The following is a 22,021-nucleotide window of genomic DNA, read 5'->3' on the forward strand; positions in this document are numbered from 1 at the left end:
CTTGGATGGAACTCCAGAAAAGGGACAGCAGGGTGCAACCAAAAATTAAGTTTCGGTTTTTACTATCAGCAAGAAGGGGTAGGGGGCTTTCAATGAAAATTAAACTGCAAAACTCAGTTTTTAAATTGAGATTTATATGTATTGAATAAATAGTCTACTTCTGGGAAACCCAATGAGAGGTAAGTTTCCAGGAGGAAAGGGACTGTGATAGATCATGACGAGAATGGCCCCCAATGATATACACTTTCCTTATTCATACCCTCATTTTACCTCCTTTCCCACTGCTTCCACGTGACTCGGGCCAATGGAGCATTTGCAAAGGGGAGGCAAGCTAATATCCTGAGCTCCAATTAGGATAGCTCAATGCAAATGAATTGGCCAAATGAATCAACATAACTGTACATCTATTTTGAACCAGAAAGCTGTATTTCATTTGATTTCATACACTGACCTTGTGAAGTGATATTTACTATAGATAAGATAACTCAGGACAAATGAGTTGTGTTAAAAGCCACAGGTTTTCTACAGAATCCAATCTGTGTTTTTATAATGTTGCCTGATCTCTTCTAGCACCCCGTAGCCCTTACTGTCAGGGTGGAACCAGAGGCTTTGGCAGGACCCAGCGTACATTACAGTGAAGTCCCTTTTCTTTCTTGTTCTTTTTAAGACTTAATCTCAAATCTGCAACCTACCTACCATAAGCCCCTTCTTCTCTCAAAATAAACAGAAGAGTTAGAGGGAAGAAGGAGGGAGGGGAGAGAGCCTTTGTCACACCCCTGGGTGAGGGTTGAAAATCACCATGGAGCTCGGTGATCTCCTGTGAGACAAAAGCATTTAATTTCCCACTGTTTGGACAGCTGAGACTGGCCGCCTTCTCCCCCCAGAATGCATGCCAGCAGACTAGGGCTGAATCCTAATTCTAAGAAGAGGGGCTTCTGAGGGAAGATTTTCAACAGCAAATAAGCAGACACTCGTCAATGACCCAATACTGTCTCTGGGAACACTCTTGAGAAAATTTTTTTTTTCTATCATTCTTGAGGGTTTTTTGTTTTTTGTTTTTTGTTTTCCATCAGACTCAGAAAGCAGAGTGACATAAAAGCTGAGTATGTACTAAGGAGGAGGGGGAGGGAAAGCTTCCAAAGAAATCATTTAATTCACAGAGTTTAAGATTGGAAGATTCTCCTGGGCCTTGTAAGCTGTAAAAAAGGCAGATCTCTGTCAAGAGGACTTTCTCTAAAGTGGTTCTGGCTCAGTCTGTTTGCCCTTGGAAGATGCTGCAGCACCTAAGACATCCAGAGGCCATCAGTCAACACATGGTCTCCTCTCTAGCTATGCTCCTTCTAGAAATACAGGATCTTTTGCCCCAGCCTAAACTCAGAAAAACTCCCCAACTCCCTGCTTCCTTTTTATTTATCCTGCCAATTCACCAAAAGATAGACCAAACCTGAATTCTTCATGATGTCAATGAACCACTGGGTTAAGAAAGGCTGGGTTCATTCACTTGTTCAGAAAAGGGGTTTGATATGCAGAACACGGTGGAGAATCCTAGGTCTCTGACTCACAAGAGGATCACCTTTGGCCTGAGCTTCCTCATCTGTGAAATAGGGATAGGAATTCATGCCTTGCTGTATATTTGCAAGGATTACATGGAGTAATATAGTTTAAGTGCCTGGCATGTTTTCTGTACATCTCAGGTGCTCCTGCCACTGGCTCTCACAACAGGTCAATAAATATCAGTTCCTCCTAATCTTTCTACACCCATATTTATTGGAAAGCTGAGTGGCCAGCAGGCAATAATTTTTCTTTTGTCCAAAAAGGCAGGACCTTATTTTGTTTATAAAAGGCAGGGCCTCTTTGTTCTGCTTACAAAACAAACAAACAAAAAAAAAAAACAAAAAAACTCTCCAAAGCTTCTTTTTGTCCTCTGCTAAATTGGAAAATCCAGTCAGTCTCTCTGGAGTGGACTTAGCTGATTGCCTACCCAGAACCCATTTCTCCCCAACTCCCTGCCTCCTTTTTATTTATCCTGCTTTATAGAACTCTGACTTCATACAGATATATCTATGTTCCTCCCTGGCCATGTGCCTCAAGGAAGGCAATCCCCACTCCAGCTCCAGGGGGTTTTTTGATTGGTCTAAGACTTGGTTTCTCAATCTCAGAGCTATTGATATTTGGGGTTGGATACTTCTTTTTTATAGGAGAGGCTATCTAATGCGTTGCAGGATGGTTTAGCAGTTTCCCTAGCCTCTAACTATTACATGCCATTGGCATCCCCCTTCCCCAATTGTGACACTCAAATATGTCTCAAGATATTGTCAACAATGTCTTGAGAAGGGAATTGGGGACAAAGTCCTAATGAGAAATGAGGGACAAAGTCATCCCTGGTTGAGAACCCCATGTCTAAGCTAATCAAAGTAGTTCAATTTTTTTTCCACCAGTAATTGATTTAGATATTGTATGTGATACATTTCTTCTGGTCTGCTGAGGCCTCTGAAAAAATTTCCTCACTCTTAAAAAGAAGCTTAAAGACTATATAGCTCATATAGCTCTTTTTCCTTCTACTGGACATTTTTGGGTCTGATTATAATGAGCAGACTGTAGTAGCGATCTTGCAATCGTGGAAAACTAGCCTGAAGACAAAGCCAATTCACCAAAAAATAGACCGAACCTGAATCCTTCGTGATGTCAATGAACCACTGGGTTAACAAAGGCTGGGATCATTCACTGCTATGAGAGATCATTCACTTGTTCATTCATTCACTGGATTTTCAATGAATAAATGAATGATCCCTGTTCATTCAACAATATTTACTGTATGCCTGCTCTGCACCAGCTACTGTCCTAGAAACTGGTTCTGGATTGGTAAATAAGATGGACATATTTCCTTCACATATGACACTCAAATTCTATTGAACTTAGTGCTTAAGCTACTTTGAGAGAATTTTCTATTACTTGTTGCCAACAGCAACGAAACTAATGCATCTAACAAATACTACAAGTGGCCACCATCACTTAGGCATTCAATGAAACCTGGGAGAGATTTTTCCCCCTGCATCTGATTCCTATCTCATTCTCCATACAGACTATTCCAAACCTTCTATACCTCTGACCACTAACTGTCCTCTCCAACTTGGCCCTTACTTTTAATCTACTGGCCTTCTGTAGTCCCTGATAATACCCTATGCATATATACCGATTTCACTGCATACATCCCATCACACTGGATTATCTATTGATTTATCTGGGATGAATCTGAGTGCAGAGGAGCACCTAGCTGGACCTACAGGAGGAGTCAAAAGCTGAAAGATGCAGGGAAGCCACGAGGAGACCACTTCTGGAACAGCATTGCAGGCTGAGGGCCTGAGAGCTTTCTATTTCCTTTCCCAGTTCCCATAAGTTTTTGCTGTAGCTTTAGAAAGGAATCATTTGCTTCAACCAGCCCTAAGGACAGCTTCATTTCATAGGTCAGTAAACTGTGGTATGTGGGTCAAATCCAGCCTTTCACCTCAAAAGCTAAGAATGGTCTTTGCACTTGAAAAAAATCCAAAGAAGAATAACATTTCACATCCCATGAAAATTAAATGAAATTCAAACTTCAGTATCCATCATTAAGTATTTTTTGGAACACAGCAGCATTTATTTGCTTGTGTATTGCTTATGGCTATTTTTACATTACAAAGGCAGAGTTGAGTATTGCCCAAGAGATCCTACAACCGCCCCCCCTCCCCAGCACCTTAGACCAGGGTGTCCAAGGGAGATAATACACCCATGGGTTCTTAGTTTCTGTTTCTGGCTGGGCCAGTGAAGCCCCTTCCTCATCCCTCTTTTCCACTTATCGGTAGAGACAGAAACTAAAAATCATGGCTTCAGGCTGCTAAAAAACTAAAATAAAACAAAACAGAACAACAACAACAACAAAATGAGGCGGCTTGAACAAACTTGGGCCCTAAAACATTTATCACCTGAAAAATTTGCTGATCCCTTTTCTGTTTCACTAACACAGAGCCCTTCCTAAAATAAGTACCTTCTGAAATGAGAGATTGTGAGGAGCTTTAAAATAAAGAATGCTTAATAGATCAGTTAGTGTGTTACCAACTGGGTCAAGAGGGGGTTTGATGGAATCATTCTCTGCTCCTAGAAAAATAGAAGACAAATAGAAGTGAAGGCATTTGGATTTAGCTTGACAGAGAGGATGGCTGGAGCAAGAGATAATAAATTCAGGCACTCATTTCTCTAGTAGATTGTTTTCCAAGTATGTTCTACTAAGGATCTCCAGTATTTTTGAATAGGGAATGTTGCTACACAAATATAGTTAAGAAGTGCAGTCAGCCCATTCTCTACATGTAGCAGAAACAAAACAGCAAGCCATGCCTGCACTCTCTGAGTGACTGAGCATCCCCTGTTGAATTTCCATGGTTGATTGAATTCATTAGTTTATTCATATCTTAGATACATTCATTCAATCTGCAAATATAAGGAATCATGTACAGCAGGTTGGAGACCAAACTGAGCTGAGACGTGCAAGAAATGTCAAAATCAACAGAACAGGCTATTATCATCTGTCTGGAAGGAGAACACATGCAGATCCCTGAATCTGGTTAGCGAACAGGCTGTAAAAGGGTGGTGCATGACAGAGAGAAAACAGAAGTACTCTTCTACTGGGCTTTTGTCGTTGCCAAGGAGAATCGTCATTGGACTGGAGAGAGTGAAACCTATGTTGGCACAAGAAACCTGAGTCCAAGAAAAATGATGAGAAAACAGCTACGCCCAATGAGGCTGTGAAGCAGGTTCAATGTGTACTAAATACTGACTTGTCTGAGTCTGATGAGACAGAATACCCACACATGCAACAAGTTATGCAAAGTGGGTTTATGATTTACAGATAGGCAGTGAGGGACAACAAAAGCCTAGGATTCATTGAGAGCTGGGCCCTCGAGACTCAGGAAAGCTGCCACAGAAGATGAAGTTCTGACAGTGTGTGCCTCACTTGCACTGCAGCTGAAAGGCAGCCCTCCCTGGGTTATATACCTCAGGGCAAATGACACACTGGGCTAAAGCGTTGAAGGGCTTCTTGTTTCTAGGGGGGGTCACTGGAACAGAGACTAGGCTCTAGTGGCCAGCACCTCCCCTATCTCAGGATGTGGCATTCCCAGCACTTTCTACCATTATTCTTGACAACTGTAAGCAAGAAATAGGGGAGAACTGAGTAGGTCAAAGTTCCAACCTTCCCGCAGAGGCCACATCTCCTGGCCTAAATAAATTACCTACCTGGTCATGAAGATAAGTTGCCAACAAGATTATTGGCATGAAGACAATGAAACTGTGAGGAAATTTAGTGGTGCTGAAATCAGAAAACAGTCAAATAGCATCTTGATTTCTCTATCATAGAGGAAGACAGAGTGTTCCAAAATAAAGAGCAGTTGGGTTGATCCTGGTCTGAATTCCAGGACAAATGAAGCACATTTAGCTATTAGTAATTGAAATCTCAAAAAAGAAGCTTAATAAATTTAGAAGCTTATTTTTCTCATTATATGAGAAGTCCCAAGTCAGGTATTGGTTTAACTGCTCAAGGATGTCAGGACTGAGGTCTCTGAGATTCTCTCGGCCTTTCCATCATTGTCACTTCATGGTCCCAAGATGGGTCCTCTATCACCAGCCTAAGTGTCCATGTTCCAGGCAGAAGGAGGATAAGGGATAAGGGCATAATTCATGTGCCAGCTGTCTCCAGCCTCCCTCCCCCTTCTGAGGGGCTTTCCTTGAGGCTCTATTGAGGCTCTAGCCATCAACTTTCTTCTCTTATCTCATTGGTCAGAACTGTGCCAGATGATCCACTGGTATCTGAAACAAGTGGGGAATATAGTGATTTAGCTGGGCACATTGCTCCTCTCCCTGACCAAGAACAGGAATTTGTTAGTAAGGAAGGGGAGAATGTATATTGAGTACATAATTAGCAGTCTTTCCTACAACAGATTTTCCAAGAAACATTATATATTTATGTTAAAAAAAAAAAAAAAAGAAAAGAAAGAAAGAGAAGAAAAGAGTTGATTGCTAGGAACTTCCATGAGTTTGCAAAGAAACCCCAGCAGATTAACCAACTTTTCTTTAATGAAAATGTTACTAGGCAGGTAGAAGAAGAAAATATGGTGGATGCAGTGAATGCATTTATTAGTTAAGAAAGCAAAGTCACTTGTGATATTCTTATAGGCAAGATGGAGAAATGTGATCAACCACAGCAGTAGAGTAAGGTAGATTTATAACTGGCCGAAAGCCTATCAAATGACTGCAGATGAATAGTTAATGTTAGTTCTATAAGCAACAGCTATTATTGCTACATTGCATTATTTTAATTAATATTAGACTTAAGGCAATAACAATATATATATAGGTAACAGCAGATTCAGTCTTTGTCCCAGTCATGCTCCACATCAATTTCTGGGACGAGGATCTAGGAGACCTTATGAACTTGAAGATAATGTAACTCTGGATGACAAGTTCAGAACCTAGAATTATCTAGATGAGCAGGAATGGTAGACCAAATAATATTAGTCATCATTTATTGAACACCTACTAGATGCCAGATACGCTGCTACGTGCTTTCCATACATAATTTCTTGTTCTCTTAATAACCTTACAAAGTAGGTATTCTTACCAGTTTCATTTTATAGATGAAACAACCAAGACTCCAAGAGGTTAAATCATTTGCCTAATATCCCACTGATGGAAGTGGAAAAACTAGGAGTCTTGTCTAGGTCTATCTACCTTCAAGACCTATTCTCTTTTTTCTACACCTTTCTGCATTCCTCTGCTAGCAAATGTAAGGAAGTCCTGTATTTCAGGAGTAGGCAGAAGATGGGAAGATATTGGCAGAGAGAAGCATCAAAGTAAGAAAAGAACTAAAAGATTTTAGTTGGCTAAATGTCTATTAACTTACTTTGAAATGTATCAAAAAAAAAAAGAAGAAGAATATATTATTGCCATACTGCTATCACCACCACAACAGCAAAATCAGCATGAGAACAGCTCTGGCAGGCAATTTAATGTTGTGCTGATTGCTAAAAACCCAAAAAGCTTTCATCAAAATAAGAAATTGGCTCCATCCTAAGTGAGATTATAGTGCTAAATCTTGAGAATTTTTTATCTCATTCCTTGATGAAAAAGAAGGAATCAGAGAATGATACAGGGATGGATAGACAGATTTGTGACAAAGCATGTTCATTGTGGAATCTAGGTAGTGGACATACGAGTGTTAATGTAAAATTCTTTTAAATCATCTATAGGTTTGAAATTTTTCACAATCAAATGAAGGAAAAATCAATGTAAATTGACAGGATGATGTGGCAATGTTTAGCTGGGCAGGATATAGCTTCTCCCTTCTGGGATAGCACAGCCATACCCTAAAATCTGTTTTCACTTCTGAGTGCCAGACTTTTGCAAGGTTGGTAACAAGCTGCAATGTGCCCTTGGGAAAAAGAACAGAAAGATGGTGGGTCCAGAAACCTTGCCTAGCCTGGAAAAGAGAAGAAAACAGTACAACATGGTAATTCTCAGCAAATACGTAAATGGCTGTGAATTCATTATCTATTGTGGTATAACAAATTATACCAAAATTTAGTAGCTTAAAACAACACACATTTATTATCTGATAGTTTTTGTAGATCAGAAACTCACCAGTGCCTTGACTGGGTGGCTCTAGCTCAGGATCTTTGTGTGGCTGCAGGCATCTTAAGGCTTGACTGAGGCTGGAGGATTCACTTGTAAGATGGCTCATTCACATGGCAGGAGGCTTCAGTTCCTGTTACATGGGTCTCTACACAGAGTTGCATGAGTATCCTTATGACATGGCAGCTAACATTCCCAGAGTGAGCTATCTTAAACAGCAAGGCAGAAGTCACAGTGCCTTTCATGACTTGGTCTCTGAAGTCACACATCATAACTTCTGTATTATTCTAGTCATTACAAGCGAGTCACTGGGTCAAGCTCACCCTCAAAGGAGGGAAATTAGGCTCTACCTCTTGAAAGGAGGAGTATTAAGGAATTTATGGACATATTTTTAAATTGCCACAGGCTGCTTCTTGGAAAAGAAGTAAGCTTGTTCTCTAAGTACCCTAGGGAAGTAGTTTTTAATTCAATAAAAAGAAAATTTTTCCTAATAATTAGAATCATCTGAAAGAATGGAAAGGAGCTGGTGAGTTTCACCTAACTTAAGGAATTCAAAAAGAATCTGGACAATAAATTGGAGATGTGGTACTCATTCAACCAATATCTATTGTGTGTTTACCACATGCTATGCACTGTGCAAGGAGCCAAAGATGTCACAGTAAACAAGACAAACGTGGTACCTACACTCCTGGTGTTTACACTGTCCTAAGGGAGGAAGACAATAAACAAGTCGACCAGCAAATTAAATAATTACAGGTTGTAATGAGTATTATGAAGGCAATAAATAAATAGGCTATTGTAACAGAAATGAAGCAACTTTCATTTTATAGAGAGGACTCACGAAAGGGATAAAGATTTGAACCAGATAATGCTTTATATTCCTTCCAATGTAATAGTGGTCACTCATTCAATTGTTCATCCAGTCTTTCCTTCAGCAGGCACTTACTGAGCATCCACTCTGTGCCAGGCACTGTGGAAGGCACTAGGGATACGAAGTAAACAGTTCCACATTGTAAAGACTCCAGAGTCGTGAGATAACAAGACGTATACAGAGATGCTGATCCCCTGTGATAAATCCTACAAGGATTATGCACAGGAGCCTGACACATGCAGGAGTGACAAACCTGCCTGGGGCTACCAGCAAAGTCTTCACAGAGTGGCCATTTGAGCTGCATTTTTAAGGATAAGGAAGGGGACTGACAATCTGCATAAGAATCTTTCTGAAAAGTCAGCATCTGAGATGCCAGGCCTTGTTAGAAAGAAAGGAACAGAGACAAAAGTGAAATGCACGTTTAATGAGTTAATGGAGCCTGATGAATGAATGCACTCTGAATTCTGGCTCCTGTGCCATTACATTAAAATGCACTGGGCTGAGAACTGAAGCTCATTTCAAATTTAAAACTTCTAGAGAGAAACTCCAACAGCCCGGGCTCATCACAGCTCTGTTCCCATTACAGCTTCCCTGTGATTCCCTGCCACAAACCTTCTGCTTCAGACGGGGTGGCCTCTCACCAACCCACCACTACTCCAGGCTCCTGCAGTCTGCATTCCTTAGGATGTCTTTTTCCCTCTTGTCTCCACATTCTACTTATCCATCAAGTCCTACTGCTTCCCTGAAACCTTTGGTCCACTCTAGCCTGTGGGGATTTCTCCCTTTGAGGACATAGTGAGGAGCACAGAGACCATGGTCTTAATCTGTTATTGGCACTAAAGTGTCTCTTGTACAACTACATTGGTTCTCAAATCAATTGTGACTTTGGGCAAGCAAGTCATCTAAGGTACCTATGCCTCAGTTTACTCATCTGCAAAATGGGAGTAATAAAACACTCAGCACATAGGTTGTTGTGAGGATATGTGTGAAACATTTGAACCAATACCTGGCCCATAGTAGGCATGATCTGAACTGTCAGCTGTGATTGTCGCAAGCCCTCTGTAGATGGAACCATGCTTCCCCATCCTTCAGTGACCCAAGAAAGGGCTCAGCTTTGTCAATGTCACTGATATCTGATGAGTGAATAAATGTCTTTTATTCTTACTCCCTCTTAAAGTTCATACCAACTGGCTTGGCTCAAGTTTATCTAAGAGAAATGAGTTTTAGGCCGGAATTATGTTCTGGAGGTTTTGTTTTTTCTTTGCCCCCAGGTGCTACCTCTTTGGGTTGTATATGTGAAATGACAATTGGATGGCACTTTATTTAAAGCCACAATCCAATTGGTAAACCTGACACTTCAGCAATTATATTTTCCAGCTGAGAGACGTGCAAACTTGAGCCACAGTTAATTGGAAGGCATTTATAAAAGCCTTTTTATTGCACCACATGGACACTTCATTATGGTAATAGGAGGATGGAAGCATCATTCCCTCTGCTCTTTCTCGGACACTCTTGTGTATTTCTTTATGCACTAAATATGCTTTCTGGCCATTTCTGTCTGCTTCCCCATTTCCAGTTCTGTTTTCTCTGTCTCCTTCGTTCCCTTCTGTGTCCTCCTCATCTTACCAGGCAACAAGGAAGCGGGTATATTTTTTCCTCTACTGTCTGCCCTCAGTGCTTCCCTCCAGTTCCACCTTTATGCATGAGCAAAGGAGCCATCAGCCAACAAGCTTGGGAAGCTCCTCAGGACCATGAGTACTTTCTAGATTACAGAGGTTAGAGTTCTACATCTTTGGTTTACCGTGGGATGCCAATGACAGCATCCTCCTCTGTCACCTCATGAACCAGGTAGGGAACTCAAGATTACTATTTTCCCATTAGCATGCTAGCAAAAGTACATATATTGAAGTGGTCTATTGGTTTGGAAATCAGAGCATAAAGCTGAGAAGTGACATAGGACAGCTATGCTTTGAGAGTATCTTAAAGAGAGTGTTGGTGCACAGTACCAACTGCCAGGTCTCTGTCTCCAGCTCTTACTTCCCTTCTGAGATAGAACCCTATTTTCTTCGACAGTCCACTGCACACCCCCCTTTGAAAGACCTCTTAAATGTAAAATATCCACAATGGAATCTACATCATCTCACACATCCCTCATTCCCACATGTCCCATGGCTTCTCTTCTTGAATTTATTGTCTCAGAAAAATATACCATTGAGGTGGTAAATATATCACCTAGGGGCCCATATAACACTCAGAGCCATCCCTGTCTCCCTTCCTGTGCATCACCAGGCACTACATCCTCTTTACTCTGCTTCCCAAACAGCCCTCCAGTTCATCGCTTCCTCCCAGCCTTAGCCCACAGCTCTCCTCTGGACTGTTGCTAAAGCCTCTTAACATGTGTCCCTGCCACTCCACTCTCACTGGACAGCATCTTCATACAATGCCACTGAAAACATCATTCTGCTACCCCAAGGACACATTCTGCCTCCTCCTGCCTCTAAGCTTTTGAATTAGCTCTTCTCCTCTCCTATATTCTCCATTCCCTTGTCCAGTTGTCAAGTTCTTATCTGTCTTTTAAGAAAGTGTTGAGTATCTTTTCAAGTGTTACTTTACCTGGGCAGACTTAGTTACTCCCTTCTCTGTGCCCCCTTTAATACTTAGTACATATGATTATTTGTTTTACGAATATCTACTTTATCTGTCTCTGCAGTTTCTTGAAGTCAAGAATTATGTCTTGTGTTTCTTTGGATTACCTCCTCCTAGTTAATTAATACATGTTTGCTGAATGAATTACAGTAAAGGCTGAAATTTCACAAAAATTCACTAACCACCTACTTTATGCAGACACACTATTCTAAAACAGTAGAAAACTAAATGAAGCTATTCTCAAAGAGCAAACAATCTAGTTTGAAATAGGCCCAAACATTGTAGTTTAAAATAGGTTCAAGGAGTGCCTGCGTGCTTGAGTTTTTACTTAATACTGCTACATGTTCAGCTCACCGTCACCAGGTGGCAGTAGTGTGCCATAGTCATGTGGTCCAAGCTATGAAGTTCCCAGAACTTCAAAAAGGTGGCTCTGCTCAAGTTGGGTTGCTAGATTAATAGCAAGAGAACCAAGGGGAATGTAGACTGTGTCTGGGTTCTGTGTGTGGCAGGACTTGCAAGGGTTTGCTCTCGGAGCTGCCCACAGCTGCAGCTGGCATGCTATGCTGCATTTAGACGCTGTGCTGTCTGTAATCCATAAACCCAAAGGAAGGAGACTTAGAGATCTTCAGGTTGGGGCCGGATCCGTACCTTGGAAGACCCTGCTGTGCAATCTCTTTAACTGCTTTCAGTGGTGAGCTTCTATTCTGCTGCTTTTAATTCAGACAATGGCTATGACAATTAGGAGGTCTCAGGTGATCTCTGTTACAGCACTTTCCATAAAGAGATATGAGCTGATTCCAAGCTACACTTCATGAAAAAAATGAGTGAAAACTGAGGAAACAGAGTTACAAGGGAGGATGTAGAGGGAGACAAGGTCAGTAAAAAATCCAGTCTCTTGCCTAGCACCACCTCAATCCCCAGTCCAGTTCCCCTCCCAGGATGGGGAAGACTTAGCTATATCTGCAGGCCAAGGACACGGACAGGAACAGACACAGAAATACAAGAGGGAGAGAGGATAAGAGCTAGATCAGTGTTACGCAGAAGCCAGGGAATGAGAACAAGAATGCAAGCAGAGGATTAGCCTTGAAAAAACTGAAGAGTCAAAACCCTTCTTCATCTGAGGCCAGAAGTGAACTTGTGTTTTGCCAGAATTTGGTTTGTGGAAAGGAGATATGGAGATTTGAAGAAGTTCATGCTTAATGTCCCCCATGTGGGGGATAAAAGGGTAAGTAACCACCCCCTCCACACCAAAGAGTAGGAATTAAAGAGTGATGCAGCAGGCTTGAAAAGATGATAAGGACTAGATGAATAGGAAAAAAAACTGATTAGGAATAAATTTAAGAACAATACTTAAAGGTAGAATTAATGCATTTGTAGTAAAGTAATTGGCAGGGTTACCAGGTTTTGAGCAGCAGAACTCAGAAGTCTGGGATGGTTCCATTGTTTGGCTTGGTCGATGTGCTCTAGGTTGGGGGTTGGCTAAAGAGGAGGAACAGAAATAAGACAGGAGAGCTAATGAAGAATGTTGGTTAGGATACACTTAAAGTGGCTGAGCTTGGTGTCCGGACTGGGTGGGGAAGGAATTAACAAGATGGGCTGGAGAAAGTCAGAAGTGACTAAGCAGTTTTAGACCTCAACAACATAGAGGAGATGAGGAAATGGGAAAGCTGGAAGTAAAATGAGAAAGCACTACTAGGAGATCAAGATTCCCAAAGCCAAGGATGTTTCTGTGGAAGAGAGCTACTGATATGGTGGAAGGCCAAGCTCATTGGAGTAGAGGAGGTTAGAGCAAAGACTAAATTGTCAGCTCAGACTTCATCAGGCTAATCTCCCAGGCCCACAACATTAGACAAGATAGGCAGGAAGCTAGAGAGCCAGTTGCAGATCCACAGTGGCTGCAGGAGAGTGACGTGGAGGCTACAGATGATGGAGAGAGGATGAGGGAGTATAAATTGAATGCTGGGAGTTTTAATGTAAGAAGGACTCTTACTTGTCTCTTACTTACTAGAATGCTGATCTGTATATGGCAATGGGCAATTGATAGAGGAATGCTCCAGAGAGCAGAAGGAAAAGCAAAACTGAATGGAGATCAAAGACTGGAGAGACAGGTGATAGCACTTTGGCTGATGCCTAGAACACAGCAGGTTCTGAAGAAATATCTTTGTAATTAAATGATGTCTTTTGCTTTTAGGATTTTTTTTTAACTATATGTATTCAGCTTCCATAACTTAGTCTTTAAACTTGCTAGCTCACCTATAGACAGCTTCCAGGCTTCCTCACCACAGATTACAATAGATTATTCAGTGCAATTCAGCTCCTTCATTGTCTGTTTTCCTTTTCTACAAATCCCTTTCTATAAAATGTCCAATTTAACTCTATACATAAGAGAAAGAAATAAACTTTCTAGGCTCTTTTTCTAAATTTATGAAATAAGAGTAACAATCATAACTGGTTGTTTTTTTTTTGTTTTTGGTGACCATGCTGCAGTTTACAAATTATCTCAGTTATCATTTATTTCTTAAACTCTCACAAGGTAGGCAAGATGGGTATTACTATGTCCAATTTTTCAAGTAATCAGTGTAGATAGGTCCTGTGACTTTCCAAGACTGCACAGCTTCACATGGCAAAATAACATGGGTAAGCCAGACTGGAACCAATGTACTTCAGGTCTGAATTACAAGGTCTAGGATGGTGGTTTCTTAAACTTTAATATGAGTTTTTTCAAAGTATAGATTTAATAGGTCTAGGGTGGGGTTTTGGAATCTGCATTTGAAGCAAACATCTGACACTTATGTTTCAATGACCATACTCAGAAAAATACTCATTTAGAAAATCCCATTGCCCCTTTTCTCTTAAAGGGAAAAAAAGAGGGAGATCTTACCTTGCACAAATCAAAGAACTTTTTTCCCCCTTGGAGAACTGGAGCCTCCAGCTCTTCTCTTCTGTGACCTACCTACACACACTGATAAAGTTAATTACCTGCCCTGGCTAAATGACTTTCCTTAGCAGCACCCTAGCAACTAACATCAGCTCTGCTTTAGGCTACAAAACTAGAAGGAGATTTCTTGAAGTCTAGTATATTTTACAAAAGAACAAAACATCTGAACAGGAAATGAAGGGGAAAGTAAACTGGATTCATTGCGAGGAGATGAGAAAGAGACACATGAAATAGTTCATGAAATCCACCAGAACACAATAGTCAAAACAGGAAACTTCTCCTCCTCAGTTCTACTGAAGTCCAGAGGAGGGGAGACCGCAGGATCTCATTCTACGGAGGAGAATATAAACAGGTAGGAGGAGGGAGGGCATTCCAGGCCATGAGAAAGCTGTCAGCCAAGGTGCTAAGGCAAGACCGAAAGTGGAGGACACAGGGTGCCCGGCTAGGCGGTGCTGGGAGCTCAGACCAGGATCTGTGACCAGGCACAACCAGATGGACACAGTGAGACCAGATTGTGGAGGGCCTTGGAGGTCGTCTTAAAATTTGGGCTGAGTCAGAAGGGTAGCCTATTGAGGGTAGGCTTGTTAAAAACTTTTTATTTAGAGGACAAATATTTATGGAGCTCCAACTATGAACCAGGCATGGAAGATACAGTAGGAAGCCCCATAGACATTCCCTACCTTTCTAGAGCTTAGAATTTAGTGGTAGAGACAAATACTGAACACACAGAAAATTTTTAAAATCAAGCATATAAATTAATAGGTCATTATAAATCTTAAGAATATTAAAAGAATTCGGGTGTGGTGGCTCATGCCTATAGTACCAACAATTCTGGAGGCTGAGGCAGGAGGACTGCCTGAGCCCAAAACTTTGAGACCAGCCTGGGCAATGAAGGAAGGAAGGAAGGAAAGAAAGAAAGAAAGAAGGAAGGAAGGTGAGCAGACAAACAAGGAGTGGGGGAGAGGGAAGGGAGAGGGAAAAGAAAAGAAGAAAGAAGAAGGAGGTGGAGATTAAAAGAAAAGGTACTCATGAGTTCCAGCAGAGTTTTAGGGGCTGGATCTATTCTAAGAAATCAGAAAGGCCTTTGAGGAAGCAGTTTCACACTGAGATCTGAAGAGTGCATAGAAGTTGGCCAACGGAGAGTGGTGGGTAGGAAAGACCAAAGAGCGAAATAGGATTCCAGGCAGAGAGGCCAGCACAGGCAAAGCCCTTGAGAGAAGAGCTGCGTGGCTGGAGAAGCAGATCAAGCAGAGCCTTGGAGGCCGTGCTGAAGATTCTGGTTTTATTCTGAGAGCCCCGAAAAGCCACTGAGAAAAGATTTTAACCTCAGATTCTCATTCAAATCTGCATTTTTAAAAAGAGCACTTGGGTTTCAGTGAGAAGACAGACGGAAGGAGAGCACAAGCAGACAAGGGCAACCCAGTTAGGAGGCTGAGAGAGAAGGCCAGCTCGGACTGGGGTAGTGGTGGAGGAGAGCCCCAAACTGTTGATGTGGGATGGATTGGATGAGTGGCGAGGAGAGCAGAGGTCTGAGTGACAGCTAGGTTTAGAGAAACCTAGCTCATGTAGTGGCATTGGAGCTTGGTGAGCTGGTTAGAGCCTGCCGTCATAGCCCAGATGACAGGGCCAACACTGTGTCCCGGGAAGTACCTCATTTGGTATTGGGGAGGCCTGCTTTAAATCTTGGCTCTTTCCCATAATAGCCATGGATCATTACCTCAGCAGGTAATTTCATAGGCTCCTAATCTGGAAAATAGGAGTGCAGAGGTGAATTGGGGCTGCCCACTTCACATCGTTTTCCTGTCAATAGCCAATACAAACTTAAATATCACATTCCTGCCTACTTCATCCTCACCCACCTTCAACTTAGATTTGAATCTTTTGTAGATGAAAAGAGGTTCAAGAGCACAGATTTGAGCTTTCAGACATACACTAAGCTCTGTGAAGACAGAAGTCATAATTTATTCATTTCTAGTATCCTGCCCTCTGAGATAAGATCAGGTACACTTTCCAGAACCACCTATTTTACTTTGTAGTATACATCACAATTATAATTTGAAAATATTCATATAATTATGTATTTAATATTTGCCTTTGCCACAGGCCTGTAAAATCCTCAAAGGCAAGTAACTTATCTTTGTGTCTTGTATCCAAGCTCTGAGCACATGAGTGTACGCATGGATGGATGGATGGACGGATGGATGGATGAATTTTTGTTCCCTCTTCTACCTACCAGTCAGCACAGAGCCTAGCTCCAAATCCACGCTTAATGAAAGCGTGCTGGATGAATGGGACTGTGCCACTTGGAGTGCAGCATGAGCTCTGAGCCAGTCAAGTGAAGATGCAGACAACTCCCTCAGCACTCAGACATAGATGTGAACCTCACCTCCAAAAGGAGAGCTGAATCAGGTGCTGCTAAGGTCAAGAAGGGCTAGGGATGAGAGAAGCGCGTAATTGGCTTCAGCAAGGGGTTACTCTCAGGTGACCTCTGAGAAAAGGCATCCAGTTAATAGTGGCAGCAGGAATTGCAGCACAAGCACTGAGGAGTAAGTGGGCAGGCAGGGAGGAATGAAGGCCTCCCATGCAGGTGGCACCCTGGGCCTGTTTGTAGTGCTGTGGAAAAGAAAACCCTGACCTGGAAAGCAAAGGAGATTGCTTGCTAAATGTAGGCCTAGGAAGTGTGTGGAAGGCCCCGAGCAAAAAGAAGAGGAAACCAAAGCTTCTGAGAGCACCTGGGCAGGGATGCTTGTGTGCACTGAGAGGCAGGGGTTTAAGGTATCCTCGAGCGGGCGAGGGAGTGGGCGCCACTGGAGACCAACTCAAGTGTTTTATATGGGTCATACCATTTAATTCTAGCATATTCTCCCCACTCTCCCCTCTAGGAAGGGTGTACTGGCACCCAGCCCCATTCCCTTGTTCTCCAGAGCAGGAACAAGCTTGGAGGGTGCAATCACCAGCCCAGGCTTCCCAGTGGGTGAGTGGCGGGGCTGAGGTATGATTCGGGTCTCTTCCCAGGCAGACACTGGGACAGATTCTTGCCCTGGGTCTTTTCCCTTCAGGCCCTCAGGCTCGGCACCTCTCTGAACATTTGTCCCTGGAGACTGAGAATCTGATCTAAAATGTAAGCCAAGAAAACACAGGCTCTTCACTGAATCTTTCAAAACTCATTTCCAGGGCTGTAGGACGACCTCCCTGAGTCTTGGGCACGTTTGCCTTTGCTGGCTCCTTTCTCTAGGTTAAGCATATTTTATGACTGTGGAGGTATAAATACAAATATATTAACATATAGTAAACATTTGTTTGATCTAAGCCTTTTTTCTCCTGATTTTAAAGAAAACCGTTCCATAGATCCAAAAATATTGTGGGCCCTAAGCGCTGTAGCTAAGTCGTTTCTCCTTTCTTAGCCTCCCATCTGACCTGTTCCAACATGGCCTTGGGGAGAGCAATGGGCCTGGAGTCGCGGCATATAATCCTGCCGTTAACTGGTCGCAAGTCTTAGTTTGCTCGTCTATACAATGAGTGAAAGTTAACGTATGTTTATTGGGAGTAGGGAAAATGAAAGTGAGTCGATACCGTAAGTAAACCGCCAAGCACATTGCTGGGCACAGAACAGGTGTGCCACAAAAGTTATTTCTCAGGCTTTCCCCTCCCTGAGCATCATCCTCCACAGGGCCCGGGGTGTAGCTGGAGTTGCAGCAGCAGCCTCCTACGCGATGGGACAGAGCCCGCAGTGTCCGGTGGCATGCCACGATTTCTTCGTCAGACCCTGGGAATCCCACGTCGCAAAATAAACACGGCCGCGCTGCTAATCGCCGGTTCCGAGGAAACAAAACAGCGCTACGCTCGGGGATCTGGGCAAAATCAGCCCTCCCTCCTCCCGCTCCTTCGCCACCGCCCTCCCCTCCTCGCGCCGCTCGGGTTCGCTCAGCGCAGCGCAGCGCAGCTCCGCGGCCGCCAAGCCGAGGCGGGCACCGTCTCCGAGTCGCCGACGCCGGCTCCGAGCCTCCTCTTTCCGCCCGAGCTCCGCCAGGTCGCGCCTTCCTCGGGACCACTTCGGGCAGGAGTCGCGTGGCGAAGGCCGGCGGCCGCCGCGGCACAAAGTTGGGGGCCGCGAGGATGAGGCTGTACCCGGCGCCCCTGAGCCGGACCCCGGTGCTGCTGGCCCTGGCGCTGCCCCTGGTCGTGGCGCTGGCCTTCTCCGACGAGACCCTGGACAAAGTGCCCAAGTCAGAGGGCTACTGCAGCCGGATCCTGCGCGCTCAGGGCACGCGGCGCGAGGGCTACACCGAGTTCAGCCTCCGCGTGGAGGGCGACCCCGACTTCTACAAGCCGGGAACCAGCTACCGCGGTAAGTGGCCGCCCGGCGTGGCGTGGGAAGTGAGGGACCCGGTCCCCGGAGGGCGCCGACCGCCCGATGCCGGGGGAGAGCGCGCGGTCTCCGGGCGCGCGGCGCCGGTGCAACCCCGCAAGGGCCCTTCTGTCCTGGCTACCCTCGGCCCTTGTAGCCGCCAGCTCCGCGCGGATCATAAGCCAGTGTCCCGGACCGTCGCGGGGGCCGCAGCCAGGAGAGGCAGCCCGGGTCTCCGACGCGTGGTTCCTAGGCAGGGGATGTAACTGAGCCACGCGTCACGCCGGCCTGACTGCAAGAGAGGCTTGCTTCTCCTCCGGCCGTCTGCAGGAGGGAAGTAAGCCCGTTTTGCTCCAAATCGGTCTGGAGGGGACCCAGGCTTCTCTTGGCTGGGTCCCAGGCAAGGCAGCGACTGCAGCTTCCCCGCTCCGTCCCTGAAGGAGAGGGTACCCGCTTCTCAAAGACCGGCCCTGGGCGGGACGGCCACTCAGGCTTCCCTGGATAGGTCCCTTCAGGAAAAGGAACTTTGGCTTCTCCCTAACCGGTCGCCGTGCGCGGGAAGGAGGGGCAGGGTCAGCCTAAAGATCCTCGAAAAGGTCCTTGGAAAGAACCCCAAATTATTCTCTCATGGTCCCAGACGGGATAGAGGATCTTGGGTTTCCAGAACAGATTCCCAGTGGGGACGGGGTCCTCAAAGAGCTCTGGGTAGGCTCCGAGCTGGAAGGGGAAGTGGGTGAAGATGGAAAGAGAAGCCCCGATGCCGAGGCCTTGCTCCCTGGAGGCCGGAGAACCTTGGCTCCGCCACCCCGTAGGCTCCGCCACCCCGGGATGTCGTTCCTACGCGGCTCGGCCGAGAGCGGGGTTTCGGGAGCTCAGGGAGGAAGTGTCGAAGCAGGTGAGCGCCTCCTGGGCGGGACAGGCAGCTCGACCAGCACCGACCTGAAGACCCCTGACTGTCCCCACGGCCCGCCACCTCGCTCCGCAGCAGGGTCATCTCCCCACATTGTTTCCTCTGGCAACAGCAGCCGCTTTCCGGGTGGGGGACAGGTAACCAGGAAGGGAAGGGAGCCTGTCTGGCCTCACTTAGGGTCCCACCAGGGAGCGTGTCCCCCCCACCCCCGCCCCTTCATAAGTCGGCTTGGTGCTAAGCCGGTTGGAGTGGGTCATTGGGGCACCTGGTGGGGCAGATGGGCTCCCAGCTGCTGTGCTTTTCTCCCCGCCTTCCCAGTTCCCCAGAGAGCCTTACGGAAGCGGTGGGAGCAACCCAGGAGAAAGTTGGGGGCAGTGTCAGCGGGCGCCAGGGCCACCCTTCTTGGAGCTTTTCCCCCGTTTTCCTGGGTTTTTGTCCCCGACTTTCTCCACCCAGTAGCTACTCAGAGCCGGCTCCTAGGTGCCCTTGGCGCCTTGGCGTGCTGAGCTCTTGGCGAGGAGCAGTCTGACCCCGGCGCGCAGCTCCGCGGGATCCTGGGTACTCCACAAAGAAAGATTCTGGGCTAACATCCCGCCCAGCCCGGGAGGGAGAGCGTGGGTTGGCACCGCCGTAGCTGGAGCGAGACGCGCCGACGGGCGGCGACTGCCACTCGGTGGAGCTGGGAAGCGGCTGATCTTCCCTCTGGACCACAGGGAAGCGGGTGTGACCTCACTGGCCTATTCAGCCCTCCCCAAAACTGAGGACCTGGGTTCACAGGGGAAACTGCCACCGCACCACGTAGTAGAGAAAAAAGTGTCTCTGGAGTCCAACAGACTTGGGTTTAGTAGCTGTGTAACCTTGGGCAAGTCATTTAATTTCTCTGCACCTATTTCCTAGCTGGGGGGGGGAAAAAAGCTGTTTATCCATCCTTTCTTGGTAGCGGTAGGGAGTAAATGAGTTTACAAAGGTCAGTGTGCTTGAGCTAAAACAGGTGCCTAATATGCATAACAGTTGACTGTGAGACCTTTATTGGTTTACTAATGGAGGTATGTTCTTGATCAGTTTTTTTTTTTCTGAAGGGTGTATGTGCGTTTGAAAGTAGATTTCCTCAGCTCCTCTTTAATCCATTCATCTAGTAGTGAATGGTGGTTATTTGGGTCCTCATGAATTAATTGAATGAACGAATGAGATATTTCTTCATATCAGGAGGCTTGCCTAAGATTCTTCCTAATGCAAGCCCCGGAAGATTTTTTCAGTGACTTATGCTAGTCTGGGGTTCAGGCCAAGTGTACCCAGCTTTTCACACTAATCTGCATTTTAGTTGAGTATTGACAGCTGGTGGCCCTATCACTGGAAAGAAGGCACACCTGGTATTCACATGGCCAAAGAGGTTTCAGAACTACCTAAAAGTCCAGGGCCCGCAGGTGGGAACTCTTGTTAAAATAATTCATGAGACTTGATAGGGAGAGTTCCGGACTTTCACCCTACGGACTACTCCTGCCTAAACAGCCTTCTGGACTTTGACACCCCGACTCAGGCTGTAGATTGGGCAATCATCTTTTCTCCCTTCTTATGGCTAAGAGACCTTGAAAGAGATCTTGCAGGAACCATGGTGAGTTTTTCCAAGTAAACATTCTGCAATTAGCAAACCTGATTCCGCCACTCAAAGTTCGAAAGAAAGGGTGCTGGCCTAGTTTGTGACATTTTCTTTTGGCTCCTTCTTTCTTAGAATAATTATGTTAAAAGTAACTCTAACACATTCTGCTCATTGTACTGACTCAGGGCTGTGAAGTTGGCATTCTCCTGGTGTACTATTTGCTTTTTAATTTTTTCCTGAATTAGGATTCCTCACAATCCTTGGAATCAATGACTCGTTTTCCTGCCTCGAATCTTTGTCCACAGTTCACCCCCAAGTAGCTTCTGTTCTTCGTGCTGTCTAAGTACAGTCTTTAGGTACCCTAGACTGGAATAAAATGGTCACTGTTAAAAAAATACTGAAACATGCTGTTTCTTCCCCAAAACCTGAATCCAGTTGAGATCATTATTTGGTCTTTTCCAAATTGTTAGTACTATATCGACTTCTTTTTCTCTCCCCCACTTCTCTCTACTTTCCCTCCCTCTCCCCATAATCTCCGATCCCTCCAACAGCAATAATTGTGCTTTAGAAAGCTCTGAAAGGCTTGCTCTGTTTCTGACCAGGGCCTCCTTTGAAAAGGAGATTACAGTGATTAAAAACAAGTTGAGGATCCTCAAGGGGCTTCCCTTATATAGGAGGACAATTTGCAGGACCAGCCTTTCCCAGATCACAATTTCAAGCCAAATAGAAGAAAATCCACTGAAATATTCAAGAATTGATTGAAAATAAAAGAGGCGATTTTGTCTTACTGAAGGTCTGTTTATTAGGAAAATAAAGTCAGACTCTGGCTAATGAGAATGGCGTTTCCTAGATGTTCTTTAAAGGGACATTTCAAGGAACTTGATGGGAAAAGAATGTCCAGTAGAGGTTTCAAAAGCTGGTCCAACTTCAAGCATAATTGGGGGTTTTTCCTAAACTGGGAGGTTTGGAAACCTCCAAAGCTACATGACTTTCTCTTTTTTGTCCCAAACTGAGACAGACACACACTGACCACAGGAGTAGACACCTCAGCC

At 44.8% G+C, this 22,021-nt stretch overlaps 1 protein-coding gene across 1 annotated transcript in view; it reads left to right on the forward strand.

The window, feature by feature from the left end:
• The first annotated feature begins 17,803 nt into the window (after nt 1-17,803).
• The window catches only part of SPON1 (spondin 1), a 311,628-nt gene continuing 307,410 nt past the window's right edge, over nt 17,804-22,021 (forward strand). The window contains exon 1 of the mRNA XM_003919854.4: nt 17,804-18,462. Coding sequence (XP_003919903.2) covers nt 18,231-18,462 — 232 coding nt within the window. The 5' untranslated portion in view covers nt 17,804-18,230. The remainder of the gene's footprint in view (nt 18,463-22,021) is intronic.

Source organism: Saimiri boliviensis, chromosome 6, assembly GCF_048565385.1.
Source record: "Saimiri boliviensis isolate mSaiBol1 chromosome 6, mSaiBol1.pri, whole genome shotgun sequence".
Taxonomy (NCBI): domain Eukaryota; kingdom Metazoa; phylum Chordata; class Mammalia; order Primates; family Cebidae; genus Saimiri; species Saimiri boliviensis.